Source organism: Priapulus caudatus, unplaced genomic scaffold (genome assembly GCF_000485595.1).
Source record: "Priapulus caudatus unplaced genomic scaffold, Priapulus_caudatus-5.0.1 Scaffold411, whole genome shotgun sequence".
Taxonomy (NCBI): domain Eukaryota; kingdom Metazoa; phylum Priapulida; class Priapulimorpha; order Priapulimorphida; family Priapulidae; genus Priapulus; species Priapulus caudatus.
In genome coordinates, this window is record NW_014577472.1 from 132,200 (window position 1) to 157,554 (window position 25,355).

The following is a 25,355-nucleotide window of genomic DNA, read 5'->3' on the forward strand; positions in this document are numbered from 1 at the left end:
CTTTGAAAACCGTGGCGCCGCCCCTGCAATTGGATGTATAAATAGTAAAAATGTAATATCGAATGTTATCATTAGTATCAGGGCGATAGCCTCTGGGGGGGGGGGGCAAGGAGGCAGCTGCCCTCAACTAGATTTTTGGGCAAAATTAAAAAATAAGCTTAGCTAATTATCGTAAATAACCCTAACGTGATTTTGTGGTCACTTATCACCTGTCTCAGACCCACCCCCACCAAACTATGGACGTCGATCAAGAGCTGCGCCCGTCCCTCATCATTAAACAGTTGAGTCATGAAATTTTGCCCCTTCCACTAGGAATTTGCGCAGCCTACGGCCCTGAGCATGTGCATATGTTGAGTATTCATATGTTCATACCATCTCGAATCTATGTGAATAAATATTTGCATAGATTCTCACTGCATTTTATATAATCATGAACATATGTATACTCCTACTGTACTATAGCATATAGTATAGATATGTTACGATATAATATACCTATACATTTTATTAAAAACATATCTGGTATGTATTATTCTCTACCACACAGACACGTGGAGCTGTCTTCTTCCTGGTTGGTGTTGTTTCGTTGTTGCTATTTGATCATGACGATACAGCACATGCGGAACATCGTATCCTTTACATGTAAAAATTTTCTGTGAAACCTAGTAGAATCGGGTATACAAGTGCTAATTTTAATAACAGCAGCACTTCCTGGTCTACATAGTTGTCATCAAAATCTTGTGTGTTGTGTCTTAGCACAAATAATCTTGATTTTTTAAGCTTAAACAAAAAGTAGGCCTGCAATGTGCACTTAGGTTATTTATTATACACCTGTGATCATAGGTTATTTCTAAAATGAAAGTATCTTCAACAATATTTAGCATGTTTCATTATGGAAAGGGTTAGTTATGGTTATCTTTGACATTCACAAAGCTGAAGGTCATCAGCACCACAATGGAATTAGTCATCTTTTCTACCATTTTGTTAACTGGATGGAAATAGCCGACCACAAGGTATGTGTTTGCCCATACTACAAACTACACGAAATTTTGCATACAAATAAAACTTAGTGGATTCCTTTGCTGTGGAATTTGTGGCAATAATTATAATAACGAGCCCATAAATTATCTTATGTCAGTCATAGTTTTCAATATCAATGTCATTTACTCAATATCTCGTCACGTATGCATATACCGTAGATTTCTGTTATTACAGGCAGGAGTCGTGCTGCTTTTTGTCACTCTCTGTTTGAACGTTGGGTACAATACAGCTGCCAAAAAGTTGTCAGTAGATGTTGGAGGAGCGAAAAAGCTGCAGACCCTCTCTAGCTTGGTGTCCGCTGTGCTATTGGCGCCACTAGTTTTTATTCTCATAGTTACACAGCAGGTAAGTGTTCCATAAGGAAAGGACGATTTTGATTGTTTCTTTCTGTTTTCAATTCTAAATGCTCATATATATATATATATATATATATGGCTAGTAGGTAGTGCTAGTACTCACTATACACTTTTGCATATTATATATACCATATAACTGTATACATTTAGCAACTTGATTAAAATTGTAAACGATAAGTTTTGTAAACGATAAATTCTTGTTGTTATCTAGAGCTCCGTTGTGCTATGGCTGCCAAATACCATTCCGATTGCATTCATCATCGTCTTCGTGTTCGTTGTGAGCTACTACGTCGAAGCTGTCTGCTCGACAAAGCTGGAACTGTCCAGCCTAGCGCGGTTTGGCGCCGTTGGCAGTTTTCTCAGCGCGATCCTTCTGAGCGGCCTCTGGTGGCAGCAGCGCACAATGAGTGATGCAGATTTGGAGGCGGACAGCATAACGGAAGACAGGGTTCTCAGTCCCGAGCACATGCTGTCGGGCGGCGTCATCTTTAGCTGTGTTGTCATCGTGCAGGGTGAGTAGTGAAGCTGCAGAGTATACTGGCGGTGACGTTAGGGGTAGACGTCCTGTGTTATTTAACATGAGTAAATCCACAGCAAATCATGGTGTTAAAAATATGAAATGTGAACACTGAAAATTACTGAAAATTATGTTTGTCAGTGTGAGGCATTGTTTCTTGTTTTCATTTTGGTTATTGTATCGTTCCACCCACCCTTTCCCCTCCTCTCTCCTTCCCTCTCTGTCTCTCTCTCTCTTTCTCTCACTTTCTCTCGCTCTCACTCTCTCTTTCTCTCACTTTCTCTCGCTCTCACTCTCTCTCTCTCTCGCTGGCCCTCTCCCTCTCTTCCTTTCCCCTCTCCCTTCCTCTCGCTCTCACTCTCTCCCCCTCTCTCTCACTCCCTCTCTCTCCCTCTCTGTCTCCCTGTTTCAGTCTCTGTCTCTCCCTGCCTCCCTCCCACCTCACCCCTCTCTCATTCTGTCCACCATGCTGACTTCGTTTTTCTCGCCCCGGCATTGCCGCAGCGACGTTCACGCTGTCGAGCAAGCACAGCAGCTCGCGCGGCACGTTCATCGGCTACTCGGCGGCCGGCCTGCCGCTCTACCAGCTGCACAGCAAGGCGATGCTGCAGCGCACTTCCGAGTCCGTCGTCAAGGTGCTGCGCAGCGGGCTCGCGCAGATCCTCGACGAGTCCGACTCGCGGCAGATATTCTACTTCCTCTGCGTGAACCTGGCAAGTAGACGTGAGGCGGTTCACGTTCGGTCATTGTTTGGAATTCCATCTGCGCATTCAGATACTGGGAGGCTGGCTGCGCATTCGGATAATGTTTGGGAATCTGTTTGCGCATTCAGACACCGATTGGAAGTCTGTCTGCTCATTTGGATACCCTTTGGTAGTCCGTCTGTGCATTCAGACACTGTTTGGGCTTCTGTCTGTGCATTCGGACACCGTTTTGGAGTCTGTCTGTCTGTCTGTCTGTCTGTCTGTCCCATGGTGCAGGTCGGTGCCCCATGATTCAGTTTGATTCGTGTTTGTCCAGTCGGTCATCAATGAATGCATTACAAAGTGTGAGTGAAATGCTTAATCATCTGTCACATCGCACTTCATCGTCTGTCATCACGCTTCATCGTCTGTGACTGTACTTCGTGGTCTGTGACCGTGCTTCATCGTCTGTGACTGTGCTTCATCGTCTGTGACCTTAAGGGCTGTAGCCTGCGGGGGGGGGGGGAGCTGCCCCCCTAGATTTTGTCCCCCCTAAATTGTTCTACTAAAAGAGAATTGTCGTAGTCAGAATGAAGGCTGTACATGTACTCAAAAGTGCTTCAAATATCATCTCCAGCGATCTACATTTACAAAAATTTTTGTGGGAGGACCCCCAGACCCCCCACCTGTTTCTCACCCCTTCCTCGAAATCCTGGATCTGCCACTGCCTCCCCTAGGAATTTTCTCAGCCTACGGCCCTGACCTTGCTTCATCATCTGTGGCCATACTTCATCGTCTGCGGCCATGCTTCATGATTATCGTCTGTGACTGTGCTTCATCGTCTGTGATCGTGCTTCATCGTCTGTGATCGTGCTTCATCGTCTGTGATCGTGCTTCATCGTCTGTGATCGTGCTTCATCGTCTGTGCTTGTGCTTCATCGTCTGTTACCGTGCTTCTTCACCTTTGCTCTTGCTTTATTGTCTGTGATCGCGCGCTTCATCGTCTGTGACATTGCTTCATTGTCTGTGCTTGTGCTTCATCGTCTGTTACCGTGCTTCTTCACCTTTGCTCTTGCTTTATTGTCTGTGATCGCGCTTCATCGTCTGCAACATGCACAGGCGTTCACCTTCGTAGAGCTCGTCTACGGAGCATGGACGAACAGCCTCGGCCTCATCTCCGACGGCTTCCACATGCTGTTCGACTGCTCTGCGCTAGTCATGGGCCTTTATGCCGCTGTGATGAGTCGATGGAAGGCAAACAGGATATTTTCCTACGGGTGAGCCCCCCTCGTCAGTCAGCATGTCCAGCGTTCTCATATTATTATAACTATTATATAGGTTAATTTAAAGCTATTATATTATAACCATTTTACTTACAATTGCCAATTGCTAACTGACATCATGTTGCCATATTGGTGCTTCCAGGTATGGAAGGGTAAACATACTGTCAGGCTTCATCAACGGACTCTTCTTAGTGGTGATTGCACTCTTTGTATTTGCGGAAGCTGCGACTAGACTCTTTGACCCTCCGCAAGTGCTTACCGAGAGGTTACTGGTAAGTGGTACCCCAGAACCACACCCTAACGATGTAGCTATGTAACTGCAGTTATGTTCGTGTAATTGACCCGTCTGCTAGGGGTGATTGAAATGTGGTTCTAGCCAATCAGCATTGCGATAAAGGCGTTCTAAAAGTGCTGCTCGGTAATGAAGTGCTGCAAAGTCAATACTGTATGCGCTGTATATTTCGCGGTGGTTTAATTTTCGCGAATTTCGCGAACGCGTTCCGACCGCGAAAATAACAACACCCGAATAATTCATACCGAATAATACCGAATAATTCATATTTCACCGACTGCGTAATTAACCACTCGCGAAATTGTCCGTCAAGTCTGAATTCGCAAAATATCTGTATGCAAAAAATATGGCATATACAGGTATGCCCGCATGAAAAGCGTTAAACCGGTCGAGCTTGATCCGTGTAGCAACGATATCCAAGCAGGAGTGGTTATCTCACTAAGATCGATAGGTCAATTATTAGTCAGTTCTATGGTAGGATATTGAAATCTTTCTTTGACAATTATCGTTGTCTCTCTCTGCAGACCGTCTCAGTCGCAGGCCTCTTTGTCAACCTGATTGGCATTTTCGCATTTCGGCATGCACACATGCATGCGCACGGTGGTGGACATGGCCATAGCCATGGGCATGGTCATAGTCACCAGCACAGTCACGGTCATGAGCATAGCCATGGTGGAGAGCTACATACAGGCAACACCAACATGAGAGGTAAGATCGTAGCGACATATTGAGCAACAGACTCTTGGTCTGGCTTGGTAACATCGATTATGCGTATTTATGGTGATGAGGTTTTTTTATTCTTTCCTAGTAACGGTTCCTTGTATGTCAGGTACATATATTCTCAGAGAAAAACGATGCAGCATTTTTGGGTGTTGTTATCATATCAATGTAAAAATTGTTTGCATCACCAACATCAATTACATCCGGAGCAAAATAATAAAGGATAGTATAATAGTATAAGAAACGATACTGACTTTATGCAATAATCTCATTCCTGATCACTTCCTATTCGATCATCGTATCGCATCTGGTCACGCGCGCGTGGCCGTGTGCGTTATTTTTAGCTCACCTTGACATCGTCAAGCTGAGCTATTGCCATGGGTCGTCGTACGTCCGTCCGTCCATCCGTCCGTCCGTCCATCAACATTTGGCTACGGTCAACGATAACTCAGGAATCGTTTGACCCACATGTTTGAAATTGGGTATAATTGTTAATGCTATGCTCCCATATTAAACGTCCTATTTTGGAGCACGCCAGTCGACGTACTTTCGAGCCACGGCAATTTTTTGCCAAAAATGGGAATTGCCATTAGTCAGTTCAGGTTCAACGGATTTTGCTCATTTTTGGTATGTGAATGAATAAGGGCTAGGGGTTTTGATATTAAAAAAAATATTATGCAAATTAGGTAGGGTTTGGCAATTATATAGACACGCAGATAACAAACAGTCTGTGGTGTCACACTCGTCTGGTTCGTTTTACAAGATTTCATTGACAATATCTGTAATGCAAAATTCCTGCTATGAACATATTATGATTTATATTATTATTATGATATAATGATTTATGCTAAGAAACATCAAAGCGGGTATAGCGCCATCTACCATCACAAATTGTGATTGATTTTGGTTTATAAATTATTATTCATTATTTTCACATAAAAATTACACATAATTATCAAGAGTATATAATGGGAGTTTTCCCATATATACTCTTCGTTTCTATAATGTACGTCGATGGTTGCTCAATTAAAACTGACTTCTTCTCACTCACTCATTTGTGTCCTTTTTTGTGGTGAGCTACAGTGTCATTGACCCTTTCATTACCTCCGCCGTTCCTCGTCACGGGTTCCCGTTGGCTTTCAGGCGTGTTCCTGCACGTCGTGGCCGACACGCTGGGCAGCGTCGGCGTCATCATCTCGTCGCTGCTCATCGAGAACTTCGGCTGGCACGTCGCCGACCCCATCTGCTCGCTCTTCATCGCCTGCATGATCTTCCTCAGCGTGCTGCCGCTGCTGCGCGACTCAGCGCTCATCCTAGCTCTGCGAGTGCCAGTGGACATCGAGAAGGACCTAGCGGCGGCATTAGACCAGGTGGGATATATGGGTGGTTCCACGTTTTTACTGGCTTCCCACGTTTATGAGCGCTATAGGAATCGATATGGGTATCTCGGGGGGGGGGGGGGGGGTGGTCAGGCAGACGTGAATTATATACTCAAATGATTATGCTTTGTCAGATGAATTGAAAATGTGAGAATTACATCAGGTTTTTGTCGTTGCACACGTTTGTGAATTTCTGCTGCATGGTGACTTGAATTTCGTATGTTCGCATGTGCCACGTCTACAGGTGCAACATGTAAAGGGAGTATTGGCGTACAGAAACGCACGTTTCTGGCAGCACAGCTCTGAAGTTGTGGCTGGAACTGTCCACGTTCAGGTCGCCCCCGATTGTTCAGAACAGTTCGTCACAAACCAGGTATGTTTTCACTAAAAGAATATATTTTTTCTGCAATAGATGTAACTATTTGTCACACTAGCTAAATACTTAATTGTTGCTGTTTTGTATAGAACTTAGAACTCTGTAATATCTAACGCAATGAAAACGTAATTTGGTTTCTATTTGGGTGGATTGACATGTCTCTGACAATGCTAATAATGTTGATAAAATGAACTTTTAGTCGATTAGGCGTTCATTTTCTTTCAATTTTTTTTTTACTTCAGGTTGTGAAAATTCTGAGGGAAGCTGGAGTCCACAACCTAACGGTACAGGTAGAAAAGGAGGCTTATTACCAGCACATGTCTGGTCTAACTGGCACCGCTTATCAGCAGATGTTCAAGGACGCACAGACGATGAAGTTGTTGGCAAACAAAAATAGCACAATTATCGAGCTAGTCAAAGACATTTGATGCTCTCGCTTGCCACTGCATGCACATATACGTACATCAGATGACACATAATATGTATATTTTTTTATTTATTTTATTATGCGTGAAAAGTGTGCCGATTCTATCTAGTGTGCCCTTAAAGAGCGCATGTAAATAGAAAATGCTTTATGTCCTACGGTAGGGTTTATTTGAGTTGCGTATGACATTGCATACTGTATAACGTACTACATAAGCAGATCATCATACTGTTTTCTCAAAATTCCACTTGTTTCGAATTTTCGATTTGGGATCATTCATTATTATATTGCATTACGATTTTACATTACCCCTGTGACAACATGAGTCACAACCCATTTTGGTAAAGAATCATAGCAAAGCATCCCACTTCGTAGTAAGAAAAATCTAGTATGATTTTACAGCAGTTATATTAGTGTTAATTCCGTGATAAATACAGTGCCGAAGTCTGGTAATATCACCACTATGAATCTAAATTGCTTTTGGTCTTCTGTGAATTATAGCATTCCCTAGTAAATTATTAGACGTCTGAAAAACACATGCTCATTTATACACATATTTATTAGGCATGCTGGCAGAGATTACAAGGCCAGTCTTGAATAAATTCGTATTTGAATTACTCCAGCAGTCTTTTTTAACTTTAATTTTAATTATTGCAATAAGGCTGAAATATTACAATGCAAGCGTGTTGCAATGTTTTGTATTGTAATGTCCCTCTCACAGGATCCCATGTGTTTAGATAACGATGAAGATTTGTATTGTGATGGCTGTACAATTCCATGCAGGTGTCACTTTAGCTTGCAATTCCTGTTGCTTACAATAGCTTGCAAATGTTTAACCATAATTCGCATAACGATGGTATAGAGCTGCGCATTTTCTGCAACAATGACAATAAACATGTTCCGCTTCTTTAAAACCACCACTGAAACGTGTGACTGGCATATAGCAAACAAAAAATTATTAAAAGATTGGATTAATTATATGTGATCAATTAATATTCCATTATAATACTGACGAAGATGTGTTGGTACCCTATTTTCAGTTGTTATATTATACTACAGAGATCATATTATATTACTAGCAAGGAAATATTGTGGACTTTCTTGTAAAGAAAAATTTGTACATACGTGTTCACTACGTCATAATACAAAATTTGATTTTTTCAAAAATGATGGGACGTGAGGTCTAGATGGTGCAAATCATGGACTAAGTTCGGTACTTCGTACGTGCTTTTGCGATATATGAAATGTGAAGATAATAGGTATAGCGGCTTAGGCTCATGTGTGAAATTGTTTCTGAGAATCCCAGCTAGGATACACATTTGAAATCTAGACGGGCTGTTCAGATTCTAAACAACACTAAGTGGCGCATATATATACTCTGCTCAAATTCCATATATCTCGCATGTTTTCAGTACAAGATAAAAAAACATCCTCATAAGGAAAGTACTGTGCAATGAACCTGAATGTGGTAAAATGTGACACTCTTAGTCTATAATAAAGATCTAATAGCAGTTATTTACAGATAAAACGAGTAGTTAACTTATATTTAAATTATCACAAAGCTTTATAAGGATGTAGAATGCAATCATAGTTGTTAAATTGTTATCTGTATGGATTAAAATCCGTGTCAAAATGTAAAATAACATATAACATAAAGAATGAGTTGTATGTGAAACTATACGACACTTTTAATTGTGAAACTGTATTGAACTGTAAATAAAAAACTAAAACTAATATTTTCATGCATTGGATTTTGTTGCTATGCGTGTGTGCGTGTGCGTATGCGTGTATATATGTCAGTATATTTTGTACCAAAGACATTATCAGATACTTCATTAGACATTTATCAGACGTTAAAATCATTTACTGTATCATGCATCAGCTCACGATGTTGATAAACCTAGCAACATACATGATCATTCTCGCATAAGGAGATAAACTACTGTAGAACACGAACACAAACCTTCAGGCAAATGTCAACTGTGACTATATGTTTTAATTATAGGAGTACATTAACAGGAAACGATGGTCTAACAGGAGACAATTACCTAGGTGCATGCCTAACCAGTTTGTAGAGAAGTGATATTAGTCACTACAACATGAAATATCGATAAAAAGTTTGCATGTGAACTTTTTTTGTCCCATTCTAATGAGTGTGTAGGGGTTATCTACACGTACTCCTGCGGGTCGGTTGCCTGATGACCGCGTGTTTTCCTCGATCGCTTCCTGTCTTGTTGGACCGGACTTGCTAAACTGGTGCCAACTCTTGGCAGGAGACTTTGTTGCCGTTGAAACTGCATCGCATACGCATCTTGAGGGTCTTTTGAACTAGTACTTGTCATCACGGAATGCTGTGCCCTATTTGCAGCCACCTGCTCGTTAGAGTGAAGAACATCTCCACTTCTATTACCTGTCAGATCATCAAAGGAATTAATTATCAAGAATTGGCGATTTAGCCTCTACATATATGTTATTGCAGTAAAAATACCCCAATTATCAGACCACTTTTCCCATCTCGGTCTCTTGTCATAGGTGGAGTGGGCATCATTCAATGTCTTGCCATGCTTCCATGCAGTGAAGGAAACCCCTTGAGGCAAGGAAGAAACTTTCTCTCGCTGTCTCTCTCTCTCTCTCTTTCTCTCTCCCTCTCTGTCTCTCTCGCGCTCTCTCTCCCTCGCTCTCACACGTGCTTTCTCTCCAAATAATATATATATTCCTTTCTATCTCTTTTTCTCACTCTCACACCTCATCTTTCTTTGTCCTCTCCCCTGTAACCTTCATTCCCTAGTAACTTTATCAACATAATCTTATCAAACTGTATCTCTAACCCTAACCCTTATCTACACCCACCGATGACCTGACGTCTGGCATTCTGCTGACCGATTACATCCCTCAGCTGTAGATGTTGCGTGTATGGAAATGTTGAGTATTTCGCGTAAATCGGGCTGTGTGCCGGCTGCTCATTGACACTGTGAAAAAAGTGTACGACATTACTGCAACATCACTCTCTATACGTTGCAACATTTCAACCTTTCCACGCTATGGAAATTTAGTTAGTGAGATTAAATGAATCAGTCGGGCAAGGTATAAGATATATGTATGTGTGCTGAGAGCGATCTTTACCTATGTCTCACTGGTGATTCCCAGTGCTGTAAGGCCATGTGCTGAGATGCTCCTGGTGTTAATGGAGGTTGGCCCCATCGATTGGCCAACTGCCGATGAGCGGGAGGTGGTGGCGCGGTATACTGCATAGCTGCTGCCATCTGGTGATGCTTCATGGACGTCGCGTTTGGATGTGCCGGCTGCTCATTGACACTGTGAAAAAAGTGTACGACATTACTGCAACATCACTCTCTATACGTTGCAACATTTCAACCTTTCCACGCTATGGAAATTTAGTTAGTGAGATTAAATGAATCAGTCGGGCAAGGTATAAGATATATGTATGTGTGCTGAGAGCGATCTTTACCTATGTCTCACTGGTGATTCCCAGTGCTGTAAGGCCATGTGCTGAGATGCGCCTGGTGTCAATGGAGGTTGGCCCCATCGATTGGCCAACTGCCGATGAGCGGGAGGTGGTGGCGCGGTATACTGCATAGCTGCTGCCATCTGGTGATGCTTCATGGACGTCGCGTTTGGCTGTTGAACGTTTACCGATATCTGTGGCAGGGGCGCTATCTGTTGGTTTGCCATGGTCGATACCTGCTGCATCACGGGCGTCGTCATTGGCTGCTGTTGCTGTTGCTGCTGGTTATGATGTTCTTCGTGCTGCGGTGATATGGTCTGTACTGTCCACGGAGCTCCTGGCTGATGCCTTTCCTCCAAGAACTGTTTCTCTCGGTCTGTAGGTCGTGATTTGCTCGCTTTACGATACGTTTTCGGTACAGTGATGTTTGAAGTTTTTTGGGGAGTTACCTTAACCTTAATAAAAAAAACTGCTTGTCAGCTTATAAGACCCCGAGATGGAACAACCATAATTTAACGGCTTATATAAGTAATAAAATTAGTAATCCAACTTATTTAAGTATCTGTATGCTGTAACATGTATGCTTCAAAATCTGATCATGGCAAGTTGCATCAAGCTATAAAGTCACTAACCTGTATTTTAGCAGGAGAAACAGCAGTGACTTCTTTTGTAGAATGGTCCTCTATGTGAATTGCCTCCTAACGTGGGTTAATGTAGTAGTTAGACAAGCGTGCGTTTTAGCATCGTATAGGATCGAGTCTGCTGTGCAATACAACTCACACACGTGGCACCATGCATCTATTAGTGTTAACATATATTTTTTAACTAAAGCATCAGTCGACCGTTATAATGCAATATTGAAACTGTTTTTCACCCAAAAATACCAATTGGGTAGTTTAATAGTTGCATATTTACCTTAGAGCTAGGTGCTCCCACATATACTGGAGTACACGAACCACTGATGTGACTGTGAGAGTGTACTACATTTTGATTGCTTACAAGAACACCAGTAGGTCCTGCTGTGTCAGCAACCAAGCTTGCATATTTAGTATCCACGTGCTTTCTCTTGGTATTCTGCACAGGATACTCTGACCTGCAAGTTTAGAATGTAACGATAAAATTACGATTGATCAGTAACGATACATGCAATTGAATAAAATTTTAAAATCGTTAGGCAAGAAAATAGATGTGCTTCTCACAGACAGACAAATCTAATATTTTGATAACATATAAAAAATTGGTGTATTTTAGCTGTAAAATTTCAGTGGAGTAAGCAAAAGATTTTTTATTAGGACTTTCTCTATACAGCAAATTTGTGATCACCTGTAGTATTCAGTTGGCTGCATTCTGAGCACATGGACCGAACTGGGAAGGTGGCGTACAACCTTTGCGGCTGGCAGCGGGTCCGGAATTAGTGAGACAAGAGTTTCACAAAGGGATGAACACGAGGATAGCAGTAGCCTAATGTTACTAAGAAGCTGCAAACACAAAGCAATATGCACGTCCACGCACATCCTCTTGAGTTTTGACCAATACCAATGTAATATTTTTACGACGAAAACGTAAAAGAGTGTAAACTCAAATATTACAAAGTTTAGATATTACATGCAGTCTCTTTTTTTATATAATTTCTAGAACACGAAATTCTGGAATTTTTAATTACACGAGTCACATGCTAAAAATGCTTGTATATTACTGCATTAAGTTAAGTAGCCAATTTTCTATTAAATAAAAGAAACATGCAAACCTAATCTAACCTATATGTACATAGCTCTTCGATCCTCAACAGGTTGTAGAAGAAAAGGTTAAACAGGTAGAATGTAAATGAACTTATACCTTATCATACTCTTGTTGTGCATTGTCAGCGGCTGGTTCATACTGATGCAGCAGTGAGATGAGGGTAGTGTAGAGCTCTGGCGCTCGTTTAACTAACTCATCGCGGATCAAGTTGATCACAGCCACAAATGGGATGATCTCTAGTTTCTGGACATCATATTCTACACACACGCACGCACGCACGCACGCACGCACGCACACACACACACACACATATATATAATATAATATTTATCATATATATGGTATCGTGATTATATATTATATATATTCAGGAGTAGATAATAGGGAATCCCTATTTATATCCCTATTATTACTCCTAGATTATATATATATAATATATATATAACAGGCCCCGTAGCCAGCTTTATATTGGGCGGGGGCGGTCGTTTTTCAATGTTGCCGCAATTTGCTCGGCAGGGGTCGTGCTACAGGATTTGTACAGGCTGGAGGGGGGGTCTAACCGTTAACCCAAAGTGCGACGCACGCGGAAGGGGGGTGTGGGGCAATTTTTTAAAATTAGACCCCCACTCAGATTGCCGTTTTCTGCGCGATCAAGGGGGGTCCGCGACTCCCTGGACACGCGCCCTCCCTGGACACTCCCTGCTACACGCCCCCTGCTCGCGGCGCGAAGCGACCAGGCGAGCGGAAAGCAATGCGACCCGGAGCCGGGGGCGAGGGGGAGGATGTGCGGAGGGACGGTGTTCACGCGTTCACTCTCCCGCACGATGCCCGAGATTTTTGCAATTAATTACACTAAAATGGCAGCGAGCGTGAGCGTGAAATCGTTGCAAATTAAAAAAAAAGGTTTTTTTGCTTTGGCGGCGGTGCGGGGAGGGGTCGTGCAAAACCCCCCGACAACCCCCCCCCCCCCCCTGGTGACGGGCTGTATATATTATATCAGGAGTCTATCAATATTGATAGACTCCTGTATATATATATATTAGAAGCAAATATATTAGTAGTATATACTATATTACTATTTAGTAGTATATACTATATTATAGTATAGTAGTTATGGCATTGTAGCAAACATTGTGACTATCATAGCTTTGACAATGATCAGCTTGAGCTTGAGCGAGAAACTGCCGTGGTCAGAATTCTGATGGTGTTCAGATGGTGCAAAACATACTTTACGTACCACATACATTTGCCAGCCAAGTGCACGTGTGGTTATTTACTAGGTTACGCGTGTAGTACATGACAGTGTATTCACACTATGGTCAGTATGGTGACCATAGAAATTTGCAGAGAGTCTAAAAAGTTTATTTCTATGAGGATGACTGTCACTGCCAATCTAAGGCTCAGACAGGGTTCGAAATTGAGGGCAGCAGTTTTTCTCTCTAAAAATGTCAGTTTGCTGCCTGCTCACTAGTGCTGATAGGGTCTATGTCCCCCAGGCTACTATCGGAGGGTACCCTGGGTACGGTTCGATATATCGGAAAGTACCTCGGGGTAATATACGATATGTCGCTGCGTACCCTGCATTGTCCCACCGTACCCTGCATTGTCCCACCGTACCCTGACTTTATGCTCCCGTTCCTAGTTTCCGGTCTGTTCTCGCAAAATATTCGTTTAAGTATTCGCATTTCTTCTGGAAATTGTATGTATCACCGTGTAATTATGCAACATGCAGGTTAATAGCACTGTTATGCCAGTGGCGTCACAACATGATTGGGGGCCTGTAAGCAAAAATGAAATTGGGGCTCTAAACATTAATATTTTTTGATGGACCGTGCGCCACAGGCGCACGGCATGAGTGCCGGAGGCAGGAAGTGTGAAGGGGGGGGGGGGGAGATATCCCCCTTAGAAAATTCTAAAATCTAGATGCTCTAAAATGCTATTTCCAGCATTCTGAGGCTATTTTGAAAGTTTGGGGGCCCCTTTAGGCTGGGGGCCCATTGCGTTTTACTACGGCAGCCCTACGACTGTGATGCCACATTTGGCATTTGGTGTACATTTGGAAAGATTTCTCTCAGATCATGAATATTTGAATGATATGAAAATGAATATGAAAATGAAAATATGAATATATGAAAAAGGAAAAAGAAAAATATAGTCAAACATAGCATACATTTTTATTAGATTGCGATGTTTTGAGGTTTCTTCTATGTGATGTGGTAACTTGACAGAGTGTATGTATTACGACATCAGTTGGCTGAAAGTCAGGGTACGGTCGGACAATGCAGGGTACGTAGCGACATATCGTATAGTACCCCGAGGCACTTTCCGATATATCGAACCGTACCCAGGGTACCCTCCGATAGTACACTGGCCCTGGGGGACATAGTCCCTATCAGCCTCACTAGTGACTATACGTTGTACTGTCACTTGTAATGCCCATACAATGTACTGCCACAACGTCGGCAGCAAATACTTGCTGCTAAACAGATTTCTAATAAAATAAATAAACCATAGTAAAAGCACCAAAGATTCTGCTTGGAGAAGGAAATTGGCTGCCTGCCTTTCTCTCTGGCAGCAAGCACTTGATTGCTGCCTGGCTAATTGTCAATTTCTGACATTTTAACAGTATGCGTTTACCTGGTGACAGCTCTTTGCACATGATGGCCTGTAGGTCGTTTTCAAGATAGACATTGGTTGGCGCAGTTCTACTGACAGTACTGTGAGACTCAGGATCCATGACGATAACACTTACAAAGCTAAAAACAAAAACACCGGGCCCCATTAGCATTTCGCCCCGCGTGCCCAAAAATAGTTGGCACCCTTTGTCCTTGAGCATTATTGCCATTTGCATTGGCATTGCTCTATACTTAGTAGGGTATTAGTATAATATATTATAATAATAAATTATTGGTATAGACTGTATAGATCATGTAAGCCTATATTATAAATCATCATCATGTGACATTGTCATTGTATATTATGTATGGATGACTTTGTAATTGTATTGAAGAAAGACGAGACTAACACTACGCCTGTATTACTAATTATTTACAGATATACTCATGCAGGAAACCATACGATGAAAATAATTGAAATACTGCATTAGTACGTGCTGCTGAGTGAGAACAAAAACATTACGTTTATTTTCCTCGGGGTACGTCTCTACGCCTACGCCTACGGCTACGACACGTACGTACGCGACGTGGTGATCATGTGGTTGTGCGAAGCAGACAATACTTTTCCCAGAGACCACCGCGGCTGTAAGTGTTTGCGTCGTTGCCGTCAGTCTACTGACTGGTCCCACGCCGCTGCGTCGCGTATAAACAACAGTCCGTTGGGTGAAATCGAACTCGTCTACGTTGCTGAGAGTGAGGGTTGTGTATAATAAAGCAAGAGCAAGAGCAAGAGTAGCTCCAAGAAACGGTATTGCTAGGGTTAGAATACCTCCAAGAAACGCTCCAAGAATAGCTCCAAGAAACGGTATTGCTAGGGTTAGAATACGTTAGTCACGTTATATGCAACGTGTATTGAAGTTAGTCACACAGCCTGGTCGGGTTAGAGCAAGAGGAGACTGTGCGACTTTAGTAATGGTTTGAATGCGATTCAGCACACGCTCATCAATATTCGTCAAAATTGTGATTAGAAGTGAAGAATATAGTGATCAGCAGCTGCACAGCGAGTACGTATCTAGCTTAGAATTGAGTGCACGATTAGTGATTCGGATACATCTCAATGAAAACTCGTAATGCCCACAGACTCACGCATTGTCATGTAGGATTGTAGGCCGTTGCCTACGTCGTTTGGCTGTGTCTGTTCAATTGTTGTTAGTAACTTAGTAGTACTACTACTAGTAGCCATTACACTTACAGTTTGAACGGCGAGCGCGGATTTCTAGTTGTTCATGTGCGATTGGTATTACTATCAGAACTAGATTCCGTAGTGAGGTGTTGCCGTTACACGTGCGCAAATTATTTACGCACGTTTCGTGCGTGGATAAATTCATGTGTGTATGATAATGATGCAGTCACCGCAAACGCTGGCGCGGGGTTTCCGAGGAAACATTGATTTTGGCCACCGCGGTTACCATACAATGATGTATACATCCACTCTAGTACTAGTGGCAGGCTCCGTAAGAGAGAACGCACGACAGAACAGTGAAAGCAGACCTGCTTTCTTTTCAGGGTAAACGCAGGTGTTGGGTGAGTGTACACATGCTCTTGGAAAACATGAGGATGAAGGGTGCTGCGACAAACAACAGTACGTGTAGCCTAGGCATGTAACGAGCAACGCGAGAAGAAGTCACGCGTGGATATGAACACGGCGAGTAATTATTTAGGAACGATATGATTTTGATGGAGCTAAAGCCAATAACGCTTGGCAAGTGAGTTGATTCCACTTGCAAGATAATTGCAGATGAAGGGGTAATATATTCCGGGTAATATAGGCCTTAGCACGACCAGGCTGTGCGACGGATTGTCTATACGGTATTGTAACCCGTTTCTTGGAGCTATATATAGGCCTATACATTTTCAAATTTCACATACATTTTATAACCGTTTACACTTCCCTAATTGTAGGGGCAAGACATTTATTATGATACCAATACCATAAACGATTTGCGCCAATGGCACCATGCAAAGTAAATTATAATGAAATTTGTGATGTTGCAATAGTGTTTTGTATATACTATAAACTATATGTGTTGCCTTAATAAATCTCTCATGGTTCTACAATTTTCTATCACTAAAGCGGCACACACAGCTTGCATTAACACGCGCTCACTGATCCACGCACACACGCACGCATACGCACACACACACACACACACACACACACACGCACACCGTTTATATGTCTAATTATAGTAGTGCGCATCATTGTTCCTGTAGAAATTAGCCCACGTGACGATGGGAGGGACACTGCGTCTGCGCTCGAGTATGCCGTTGTGATGTCGAATTTTCCCGGCATCACCATCTGCTATGTCTGCGGCGACCAGTTCGGTCCCGACGGAATCACGGAGCACGAGGCGGAGTGCCTCAGGAACTGGCACGAGGAGAACAACCGTCTTCCAAAGAGCGAGCGCAAGTTGGCTCCCCAACAGCCCTTTGAGAGTGGTTTTAAATTCGCGTACGATCTGTAAGTGTGTTTACTTAATTGTTGTTGCTGCTGCTGTTATTGTTGTAGTTATTGTCATTATTGTTGTTGTTATTGTCATTATTGTTGTTGTTGTTGTTGTTGTTGTTGTTGTTGTTGTTGTTGTTGTTGTTGTTGATGATGATGTTCTTGTTTTTGTTGTTGTTGCTGCTGTCATTGTTGTAGTTATTGTCATTATTATTGTTGTTGTTGTTGTTGTTGATTATGTTTTTGTTTTTGTTGTTGTTGATGATGATGATGCTATGGCTGTACGTGTGTGGAAGAAAATTTAATTTGCTGTTGCAGGGAATGCCTCAATCAGCTGGCATACGTGACGGCTCAAGGTCAGCTGCAGGCGTGTGGGAAGTGTGGGCGAAAGTTTAATCCCGAGCGGTTGGTGGTCCACGAGCCAAACTGCAAAGCCGCGCCAATCACGGCGAAACAACACCTTCCCGCGCAGACCAACAGGAAGAACAGCCGGGGGGCTCAGTCGAAGGTTATGCCCACATGCACCGACCAGAAACCCAGCGCAGAAAAGGACAACGGCAAGCAGAGCGAATTTAACCGGAAAGGTGACCGACGTACACGTGCTGACATATTACTGTCATTATAATAATAATAATATTATTATTATTATTATTATTACCTCCGCCAAGGGGTTGGCTGTTATTGTTATTATTATTGTTATTATTTCTGTTGTTGTTGCCATCGTCGTCGTTAGTGTAATTGCTGCTGTTGTTAACGTTTCTGTTGCTTATACTAATGTTTCCTTGTACTGCCGCTGCCATTCGCAGAAGATAAAGAACGAACGAGAGAGAGCGAGGGCAAGATAGAGAGAGCGAGAAAGAGAGAGAGAGAGAGAGAGAGAACCAATTAATTAATTAATTAAATTTTCAGGATAGGTCAGAAATGGGGTAACTTAGAATTGATTACATTTTGCTGGTGATCCGGATCCAATTAATTATTTAATTAATTAATTAATTAATTAAATTTTTCACAGTGAGAGAATTCAGCTGCTTTGGCGGAGGTCTGCGCTCTCCGAGTGCTCTAGTTATTATTATTATTATCAGGAGTGAAAAAAATTGTTATATTTACTTTTTGCTTTTATTTACTCCTGTTATTATTATTATTATTGTTGTTATTAATATCGTTATTATTACGATGTTATAGTTACGAATATCATAAAACATTTTGCAGTTGCAATCCTAAGACCGGAATGCTTTTCCCTATATATAGATGTTACGAGTCAATATATTAATGTCATTATTTGTAGTCATGATTGTTATCATTGTTTTGCAGTCGCCCTCCTGAGACCACAGACGGCAACGGTCCTCAATCCGCGCATCATCGACGTTAACACGGCTGTCGACGTCTACCAGGAGATCATGGACCAGGCATCGACCGACGACATCTCGCAGACGTCCCCGTTGGCTGACTGCGATTGGACGCCCATCCCGGACGAGCAGGAGGCGAGGAGTCTCGAGAGCATGCTCTTCGGGCCTGTCGTCGTTGTGACGCTCAGCGGCTCGGCGGCGAGCAAGCGTGACGGCATCACTAAGGACCGGAAGGAGACGAAGAACACGTCGTTGCGCGAGAGCATGAGCGCCGCTGCGTCATCCGCCAGCGACGACGCTGCGTCGCCGCGCGGCAGCGAGTCGCCAGCGTCGCCGAGAAGCAGCGTGTCGCTGGCAACGACGGCGAGCGACAAGAGCGCGTTCGCGCAGACGTCGGCACCAAGGTCGCCTCGGCACAACAGCGGGTTGCGGCCGCCCGGACAGGGCACAAGCAGCAACGCGCGGCTCGCAGCCACGAGGGGCCGCGGGCGTGCGCCACCGCCGCAGTCGTACCATGTTACGGGGAGCAGCAGGGAGCGGCGGGAGCCGAGGGAGAGGACGGCGGGGGCCGGCAGGGACCGGCGGGAGGTGGGTGAGAGCACGGCGGGGGCTGGCAGGGAGCGCCGGGAGTCGAGGGAGAGCACTGCAGGGGCCGGCAGGGAGTGCCGGGAGTCGAGGGAGAGCACGGCAGGAGCCGGCAGGGAGCGGCGGGAGGCAAAGGAGAGCACAGCGGGGGCTGGCAGGGAGCGGCGGGAGGTGGGTGAGAGCACGGCGGGAGCCGGTAGGGAGCGCCGGGAGGCGAGGGAGAGCACAGCGGGGGCTGGCAGTGGCAGGGAGCGGCGGGAGGTGGAAGAGAGTGCGGCGGACGCCGTTGGGGAGAAGCTGGAGATGGGCGAGAGTGTAGCAATATTGAGCCAGAGGAGACGAGAGCAGTGGGAGATTTCTGTCCGGAGTGGCAGAGAGAAATTCACGATGGCAAGGGACGTTTCTGGGACCAACAGGGGGAAACGGGAGAGCACAGACCGTGCTTCTGGGGCTAGCAAGGAGAAACGGGAGTTGGAAAAAAATGCATCTAGGAACAGCAAGGGGAAATGGAAGACAGGAGACAGTGTTTTTGGGGCCAGCAGGGAGAAACCAGAAACAGGGAACAGTGCTCCCGAGGCCAGCAGGGAGAAACGGAAGATGGCAGATAATACTTCTAGAGTCTGCAGGGAGATATGTGAGATTGAAGAAAATGCCTCTAGCATCAGCCGGGAGAAATTTGAGATAGGGGAAAGTGCTTCTGTGGCCAGCTCGGAAAAACGGGAGGTGGGGGACAATGATTCCTTGGCCAGCCAGGAGAAACGGGAGACAGGGGACAGTGCTTCCGGGGCCAGCCGGGAGAAACGGGAGACAGGAGACAGTGCTTCCGGGGCCAGCAGGGAGAAACGGGAGACAGATGACAGTGCTTTCCTGGTCAGCGAGGAGAAACGGGAGACAGGAGACAGTGCTTCCGGGGCCAGCAGGGAGAAACGGGAGACAGATGACAGTGTTTCCCTGGCCAGCCAGGAGAAACGGGAGACAGGGGACAGTGCTTCCGGGGCCAGCCGGGAGAAACGGAAGATGGTAGCGAGCGAAGATGCTGCTGCCACGGCCGGCAAACCAATGAAGACGTTGGAGACGGCGAATTCTCTCCCACCGTGGAAGAGGCCTGCTATACGATCGAAGACGGCCGTCATCAAGAAAGCCGAGCGGCAGAAGTCGTCGCCGGGTGCCATCAGTGCGGCATCGGGACGCCCCGAGCAGAATCACTCTGTCGTGACCTTTGCCCTCATGCCGGCGACCTCGTCAGAGAACAGCGTCGATTCATCGAGACCCGGTCCGGCGACGGCGCAGAGGCCGGCAGACGAGGGGGTCGCCGCGACGACGACGAAGCCGGAAGCTAGACGGGTGTCGGATGCTGCCGCGCGCAGGACGGCAGCCATCGTCACGCGCGCGTACTCTCAGCCTAACATGCGCTCAGCGCCCGAGCCGGAATCCGAGCCTGAGCCAACCCCCAGGGGGCGCCCGCTGTGCGTGTGCTACGTCTGCGGCCGCGAGTTCGGCAGCCGCTCGATCTCGATCCACGAGCCGAAGTGTCTCACCCGCTGGAAGCTCGAGAACAACCGGCTGCCGAAGGGCCGCCGCCGGCCACTGCCGCAAAGGCCTGAGGAGAGCGCCACTGTCGCGGAGCGCAACGCGGCGGCCGAGGCGTCGGCGATGGCCCAGCTGGTGCCATGTGTCGACTGCGGCAGACGCTTCACGGTTGATCGGCTGCCCGTTCACGAGCGCGTCTGCGTGAAGGTGAGTCGCCTGCCATCCTCTCTCCAGTGCAGTGGTTCTTAACCTTTTTTGAGTCATGGACCCCTTTGAGAATCTGGTGAAAGCTGCAGACCCCTTTCCAGAAAAATATGTTTGTGTGCACATCAGCACATAAACACAAAATTTTGCATACAATGGTGTTCACGGATCCCCTGAAGCCCATCCACAGACCCCAAAGGCGTCCATGGACGACAGGTTAAGAACCCCTGCTCTTTTGTATTATATTGCTCACATATTCTCCGTATTCAGTTATACGTATCGAGTTTGTAAGGATTTTATACTGTGGCTAGTATTATAAGTAGCCTGTTGCTTGTGAAGGCCTTCAAGCTCTTGATGTCACAGGTAGAATTTCCATTCTCCCATTACGCTTCATGCACGTTCCTGCATCGTGTTTAGTGTTGTTGGAGTTGGCGGATTAGTATGTTGTTTATGCCTTTCTTTTCGCACGGTAATGCATGCAATGATTTTCATTCTGTTGCTAATAGCTACACATTGATCTACTCCCCCCTTCCCCTCCCCCTGGCTGATGTTATATAACAACTGGGTTTAATATGAGCATCGAGTTTGGAATCTGCACCACCCGATGGGGTATGGGTAACCATAGTAACTGTGGTGGATGGAATGTGGCGCATATAATCACTTGGTGTGTATGTGTGCGCAGTGTAATGATTACCTTCCTATATTAATTTTCTCACTGGTGTGCGTAACGTTTCTTGGAGCACCCTTGGCATACAGGCGGCCGTAGGTCTGCATGTCGTTTCCAAGTTCCGTATTCGTGTGTTAGTGTCTCGGCATTTAGTCTTGAGCTAGAAGATGAGGGGTAAGTGCGAAGTGCCCCTTGTATACCCAAGACGTGTGTCCAGAAGTGAGATGAATTCACATGTATAAGTATTAATCTCACATATTTCTACAATCGTCTAATCACGCAATTAGAGCAGGAGTAGAATGCATAGGATTTAATTTAGAAATTAACTATTTTGTAACTAATCAGCAGCTGATAAATAAAAGTATATGTGAACAATGTAAACGTAAGTGATGCATCGTACTTATAGGTATCTTGTACTATATGCCAAAGCTGTGATCTTGTGTCTCTGGTGGTAGCATACACATATAGAGTACAGCCTTCCCGGCCATGCATTACACGTGGCTGTTTGTTGTTTGGTTTCGTCATCAGTCATCTGTATGTCATACAGTGGAATGCTAAACTGACTTCACGTAAAAGGATACTACGTATTTGTGTGAACTCTTGATTCTTGATGGGTTCTTTGCATGGGGATTGAGCCTAGCATTCTAAATGTAATTGCATTGTAATTTGTATGAGTAATAATAATATAAATGATTACGTAGCTGTATTTGAGTAGGTATACTGTTTACACAGCCAGTTCCTATGCCGATTAGGTTTCAGTTGGCGTATATATGGTTCAACTGACAAAGCCAATCATGGTCCCTGCATGGTAGTCTAGAATATCAATCAATACTAGCCAGCATTATTTACGTGCAATACATAATAGCTACATCGATATAATATACTCTCTGTAATGTTTTGCAGAACAAGAAAGTTGATTCGGTACCAAAGGAACCGGGTAAAATTACTGAGAGTAGGCCAGACATGAAACCACGACCTGTGAGTATACGTGTTCTTACGATATGCGATTATAAATAATTATTCTGAAAATCGCGTTCACAAAAAATCACAACTTGCGTCTTCACCGATTGAAAATAAATGGGTCTTAACCACGTATTAGGTATATGTAGAAGAAAGTTGCATGTCCGTCTACAAATATTAAATGTTTCTTTCTCCTTGTTGGTAACTTGATTGAATTACATGTACACTAGAAAACTTGCTGAGATCTGCTGATTCTGAATTAATTTTGACTCGAGAGTGATCTGCGACCGTCAGCACATCCCAAGTGTGTGATCTTAACTGCATCTGCGCGTTTGCTACGTAGTTGATTTGCTACATCTGCGGCCGTGAGTACGGGACCAAATCTCTGCCGCTCCACGAACCGAAATGTCTCGACAAGTGGAAGCTGCAGAATGCCAGGCTGCCAAAGGCGCAGCGTCGCAAGCCTCCCACCAAGCCTGAGATCGGTTCAGGTGCGTTGCGATATTTTACAGACTGTAATTCTTTGATGAGTAATTTTATTTTAGAGCAAATCCGATGGCTGCCAAACCCGCATGTTGTGGCCACTCAACGGAAATGGCAAGAGTGGTCTTTACAGACAGGCGGTCGTTCTACAGAGATCATATTCTCGTAACTGTCACTGAAAGGGAAATGCCAAAATTTTATGGAGGTGTTTGCTAACACATGTTTAAGTTAAGTTGTGTAGTGTAAATGTTATTATGTTAGTGTAATGTATATTGAAATCTTAAGGCTAACCATTCAATAAGTATTGATTTATCCTACAAGGAAAACATTCTTAATGTTGTCATGAAATACGATGAACTTATTCCAAGATTTTACAAGTGCATGCTTGCCACCTGACATGCACCTTAATCGACCAATGCATATTGTGTGCAGAGACCACCAGTATTGTTCTAGTACATATCCTGGGTCCTTGTGTGCAGACCAGAATCCATCAGGCTAGGTGTGTGCTGGTTTAGGGTATCCCCTATTGTTTATAATAACTAGCCAACAACAGGAGGCTCAATGTTGCTTCAATCAGATCCTTGGCCCACGAAGCAGAGCGAGTGAATGCATATACACGGGACAGCAGCTGGCAGGTTACCCATAACCAATCTCCCTCCCCCCACACTCCTTGATAGCTACCTTCATCCAAATTGCATGTGCCATCCTCCAGCTGAGCCAACTAGTTATTTATTATTGTTGTCATTATTACTATTATTATTCATCATTATAAATAATTTTTTTCTCTCTCTGAATTCTGTAGGTGACCATGTGACGTGGCAGCAATTAGAGACAGTGGCATATGCTAGCAGCATACTATTATTATTATTATTATCATTATTGTTGTTATTATTATTACCTCCGCCAGGGGCTTGGCGGAGGTTATGTTTTCACCGGCGTGTGTTTGAGTGTTGGTTTGTGGGTTTGTGGGTTTGTGGACGCTCGCTGATTGGCTGATTGGCCCGCCGCCGCCGCCGCCGCCGCCGCGCCAGAACCGCCTGTATCATACAGGTTAAGCCTAACTGAAAAAGTTATGGACGGATTGTCATAAAATTTTCAGGATGACTATAGTCCAGAAATCGACTTACTTAGAATTGATGAGATTTTGGTGGTGATCCGGATCCAATTAATTATTTAATTAATTAATTAATTAATTAATAAAAAATTTCACATTGAGAGAATTCAGCTGCCTTGGCGGAGGTCTGTGGTCTCCGAGTGCTCTAGTTGTTATTATTATACATCATTTGTCCCTCTCTGCTCTCTCTCTCTCTCCGTAGGCGGCATTGTGACGCGTGAGCAGCTAGAGGTGGCAGCGTACGCGAGTGCACAGTCGCAGCTGCTCCCGTGCGCTAACTGTGGCCGCACCTTCGCACCCGAGCGTCTCCCTGTGCACCAGCGCAGCTGCCGGCCTCGGCTCGACGGCCAACCCCCCACCTCCAGCCTGCAGGTCACCCAGGTAAGCAAGCGGCGCCTCGTGTGATCGCGCCGATGGGGGGGAAGGACTTCAGGCCGGCTGTTCCGGACAGCAGGCTAGGATTAGGTTAAGGTTAGAGTCAGTGTTAGGCATTGAAGAACATTGTCTTGTTGTTGTTTGGCAATTGGCTTCATGCTGGTTGTATACCCCGGTTTTATGTTCCCCCTGAGTTCTTCAGCAGCCCACCGTGTTGACTGGTTCTACACCAGAATTATTCTCGCTTTACTGGTTGGACACCCTTGTTCATCCCACTATGCATCCCCTTCCCTATTCACTGATTGTACACACCTGTTCTTTTTCTTTCCGTATTCTTCAGATGCCGACTCGTATGCTGATTGTATATCTCCCTTCTTCCCACTTCACTGGCTGTACAACCCTATTCCTCTCTTCCTGCGTTCTTTAGAGGCCCACTCATCCTTCGTCCTGCTTTCCTGGTTGTACCTCTCCTCGCTTCCAGCTTTTCTGGTTGTACATACGTTTCTTTCAACTTTGCTGGTTGTACCTCCCTTCTTTTCCAGTTTGATGGTTGTACGTCCTCCCTCTTCCAGCTTTACTGGTTGTACGTCCCCTCTCTTCCAGCTTTGCTGGTTGTACGTCCCCTCTCTTCCAGCTTTGCTGGTTGTACGTCCCCTCTCTTCCAGCTTTGCTGGTTGTACGTCCCCTCTCTTC

At 44.6% G+C, this 25,355-nt stretch overlaps 3 protein-coding genes across 3 annotated transcripts in view; 2 read left to right on the plus strand and 1 right to left on the minus strand.

The window, feature by feature from the left end:
* Positions 1-8,805, plus strand: part of LOC106810119 (zinc transporter 5-like) — a 14,562-nt gene extending 5,757 nt beyond the window's left edge. The window contains exons 7-17 of the mRNA XM_014813393.1: positions 548-629; positions 934-1,013; positions 1,216-1,386; positions 1,609-1,909; positions 2,419-2,627; positions 3,717-3,874; positions 4,023-4,152; positions 4,697-4,880; positions 6,036-6,262; positions 6,516-6,644; positions 6,890-8,805. Coding sequence (XP_014668879.1) covers positions 548-629; positions 934-1,013; positions 1,216-1,386; positions 1,609-1,909; positions 2,419-2,627; positions 3,717-3,874; positions 4,023-4,152; positions 4,697-4,880; positions 6,036-6,262; positions 6,516-6,644; positions 6,890-7,075 — 1,857 coding nt within the window. The 3' untranslated portion in view covers positions 7,076-8,805. The remainder of the gene's footprint in view (positions 1-547; positions 630-933; positions 1,014-1,215; positions 1,387-1,608; positions 1,910-2,418; positions 2,628-3,716; positions 3,875-4,022; positions 4,153-4,696; positions 4,881-6,035; positions 6,263-6,515; positions 6,645-6,889) is intronic.
* Positions 8,735-10,339, minus strand: LOC106810121. Its single transcript, XM_014813396.1, has 3 exons — positions 10,195-10,339; positions 9,922-10,040; positions 8,735-9,481 (listed from the first exon to the last, which is right to left on the minus strand). Exons 1-3 carry the CDS (start codon positions 10,332-10,334, stop codon positions 9,240-9,242), a joined length of 501 nt encoding a protein of 166 aa, XP_014668882.1. The 5' UTR covers positions 10,335-10,339; the 3' UTR covers positions 8,735-9,239.
* Positions 10,340-15,870: 5,531 nt separating this feature from the next.
* LOC106810114 (serine/arginine repetitive matrix protein 2-like) overlaps positions 15,871-25,355 on the plus strand; it is a 39,451-nt gene continuing 29,966 nt past the window's right edge. The window contains exons 1-8 of the mRNA XM_014813389.1: positions 15,871-15,956; positions 16,459-16,597; positions 17,167-17,413; positions 17,717-17,982; positions 18,710-21,066; positions 22,634-22,708; positions 23,034-23,181; positions 24,490-24,668. Coding sequence (XP_014668875.1) covers positions 17,226-17,413; positions 17,717-17,982; positions 18,710-21,066; positions 22,634-22,708; positions 23,034-23,181; positions 24,490-24,668 — 3,213 coding nt within the window. The 5' untranslated portion in view covers positions 15,871-15,956; positions 16,459-16,597; positions 17,167-17,225. The remainder of the gene's footprint in view (positions 15,957-16,458; positions 16,598-17,166; positions 17,414-17,716; positions 17,983-18,709; positions 21,067-22,633; positions 22,709-23,033; positions 23,182-24,489; positions 24,669-25,355) is intronic.

Bases quoted from the DNA above. Each gene is read 5' to 3' on its own strand.
- LOC106810121 (XM_014813396.1), bottom strand. From the start codon at position 10,334: ATGGCAGCAGCTATGCAGTATACCGCGCCACCACCTCCCGCTCATCGG. The intron at 10,041-10,194 runs GTAAAGATCGCT...CTTTTTTCACAG, and splicing joins GAATCACCAGTGAGACATAG to TGTCAATGAGCAGCCGGCAC. The intron at 9,482-9,921 runs GTGGGTGTAGAT...ATGATCTGACAG, and splicing joins TGCCAGACGTCAGGTCATCG to GTAATAGAAGTGGAGATGTT.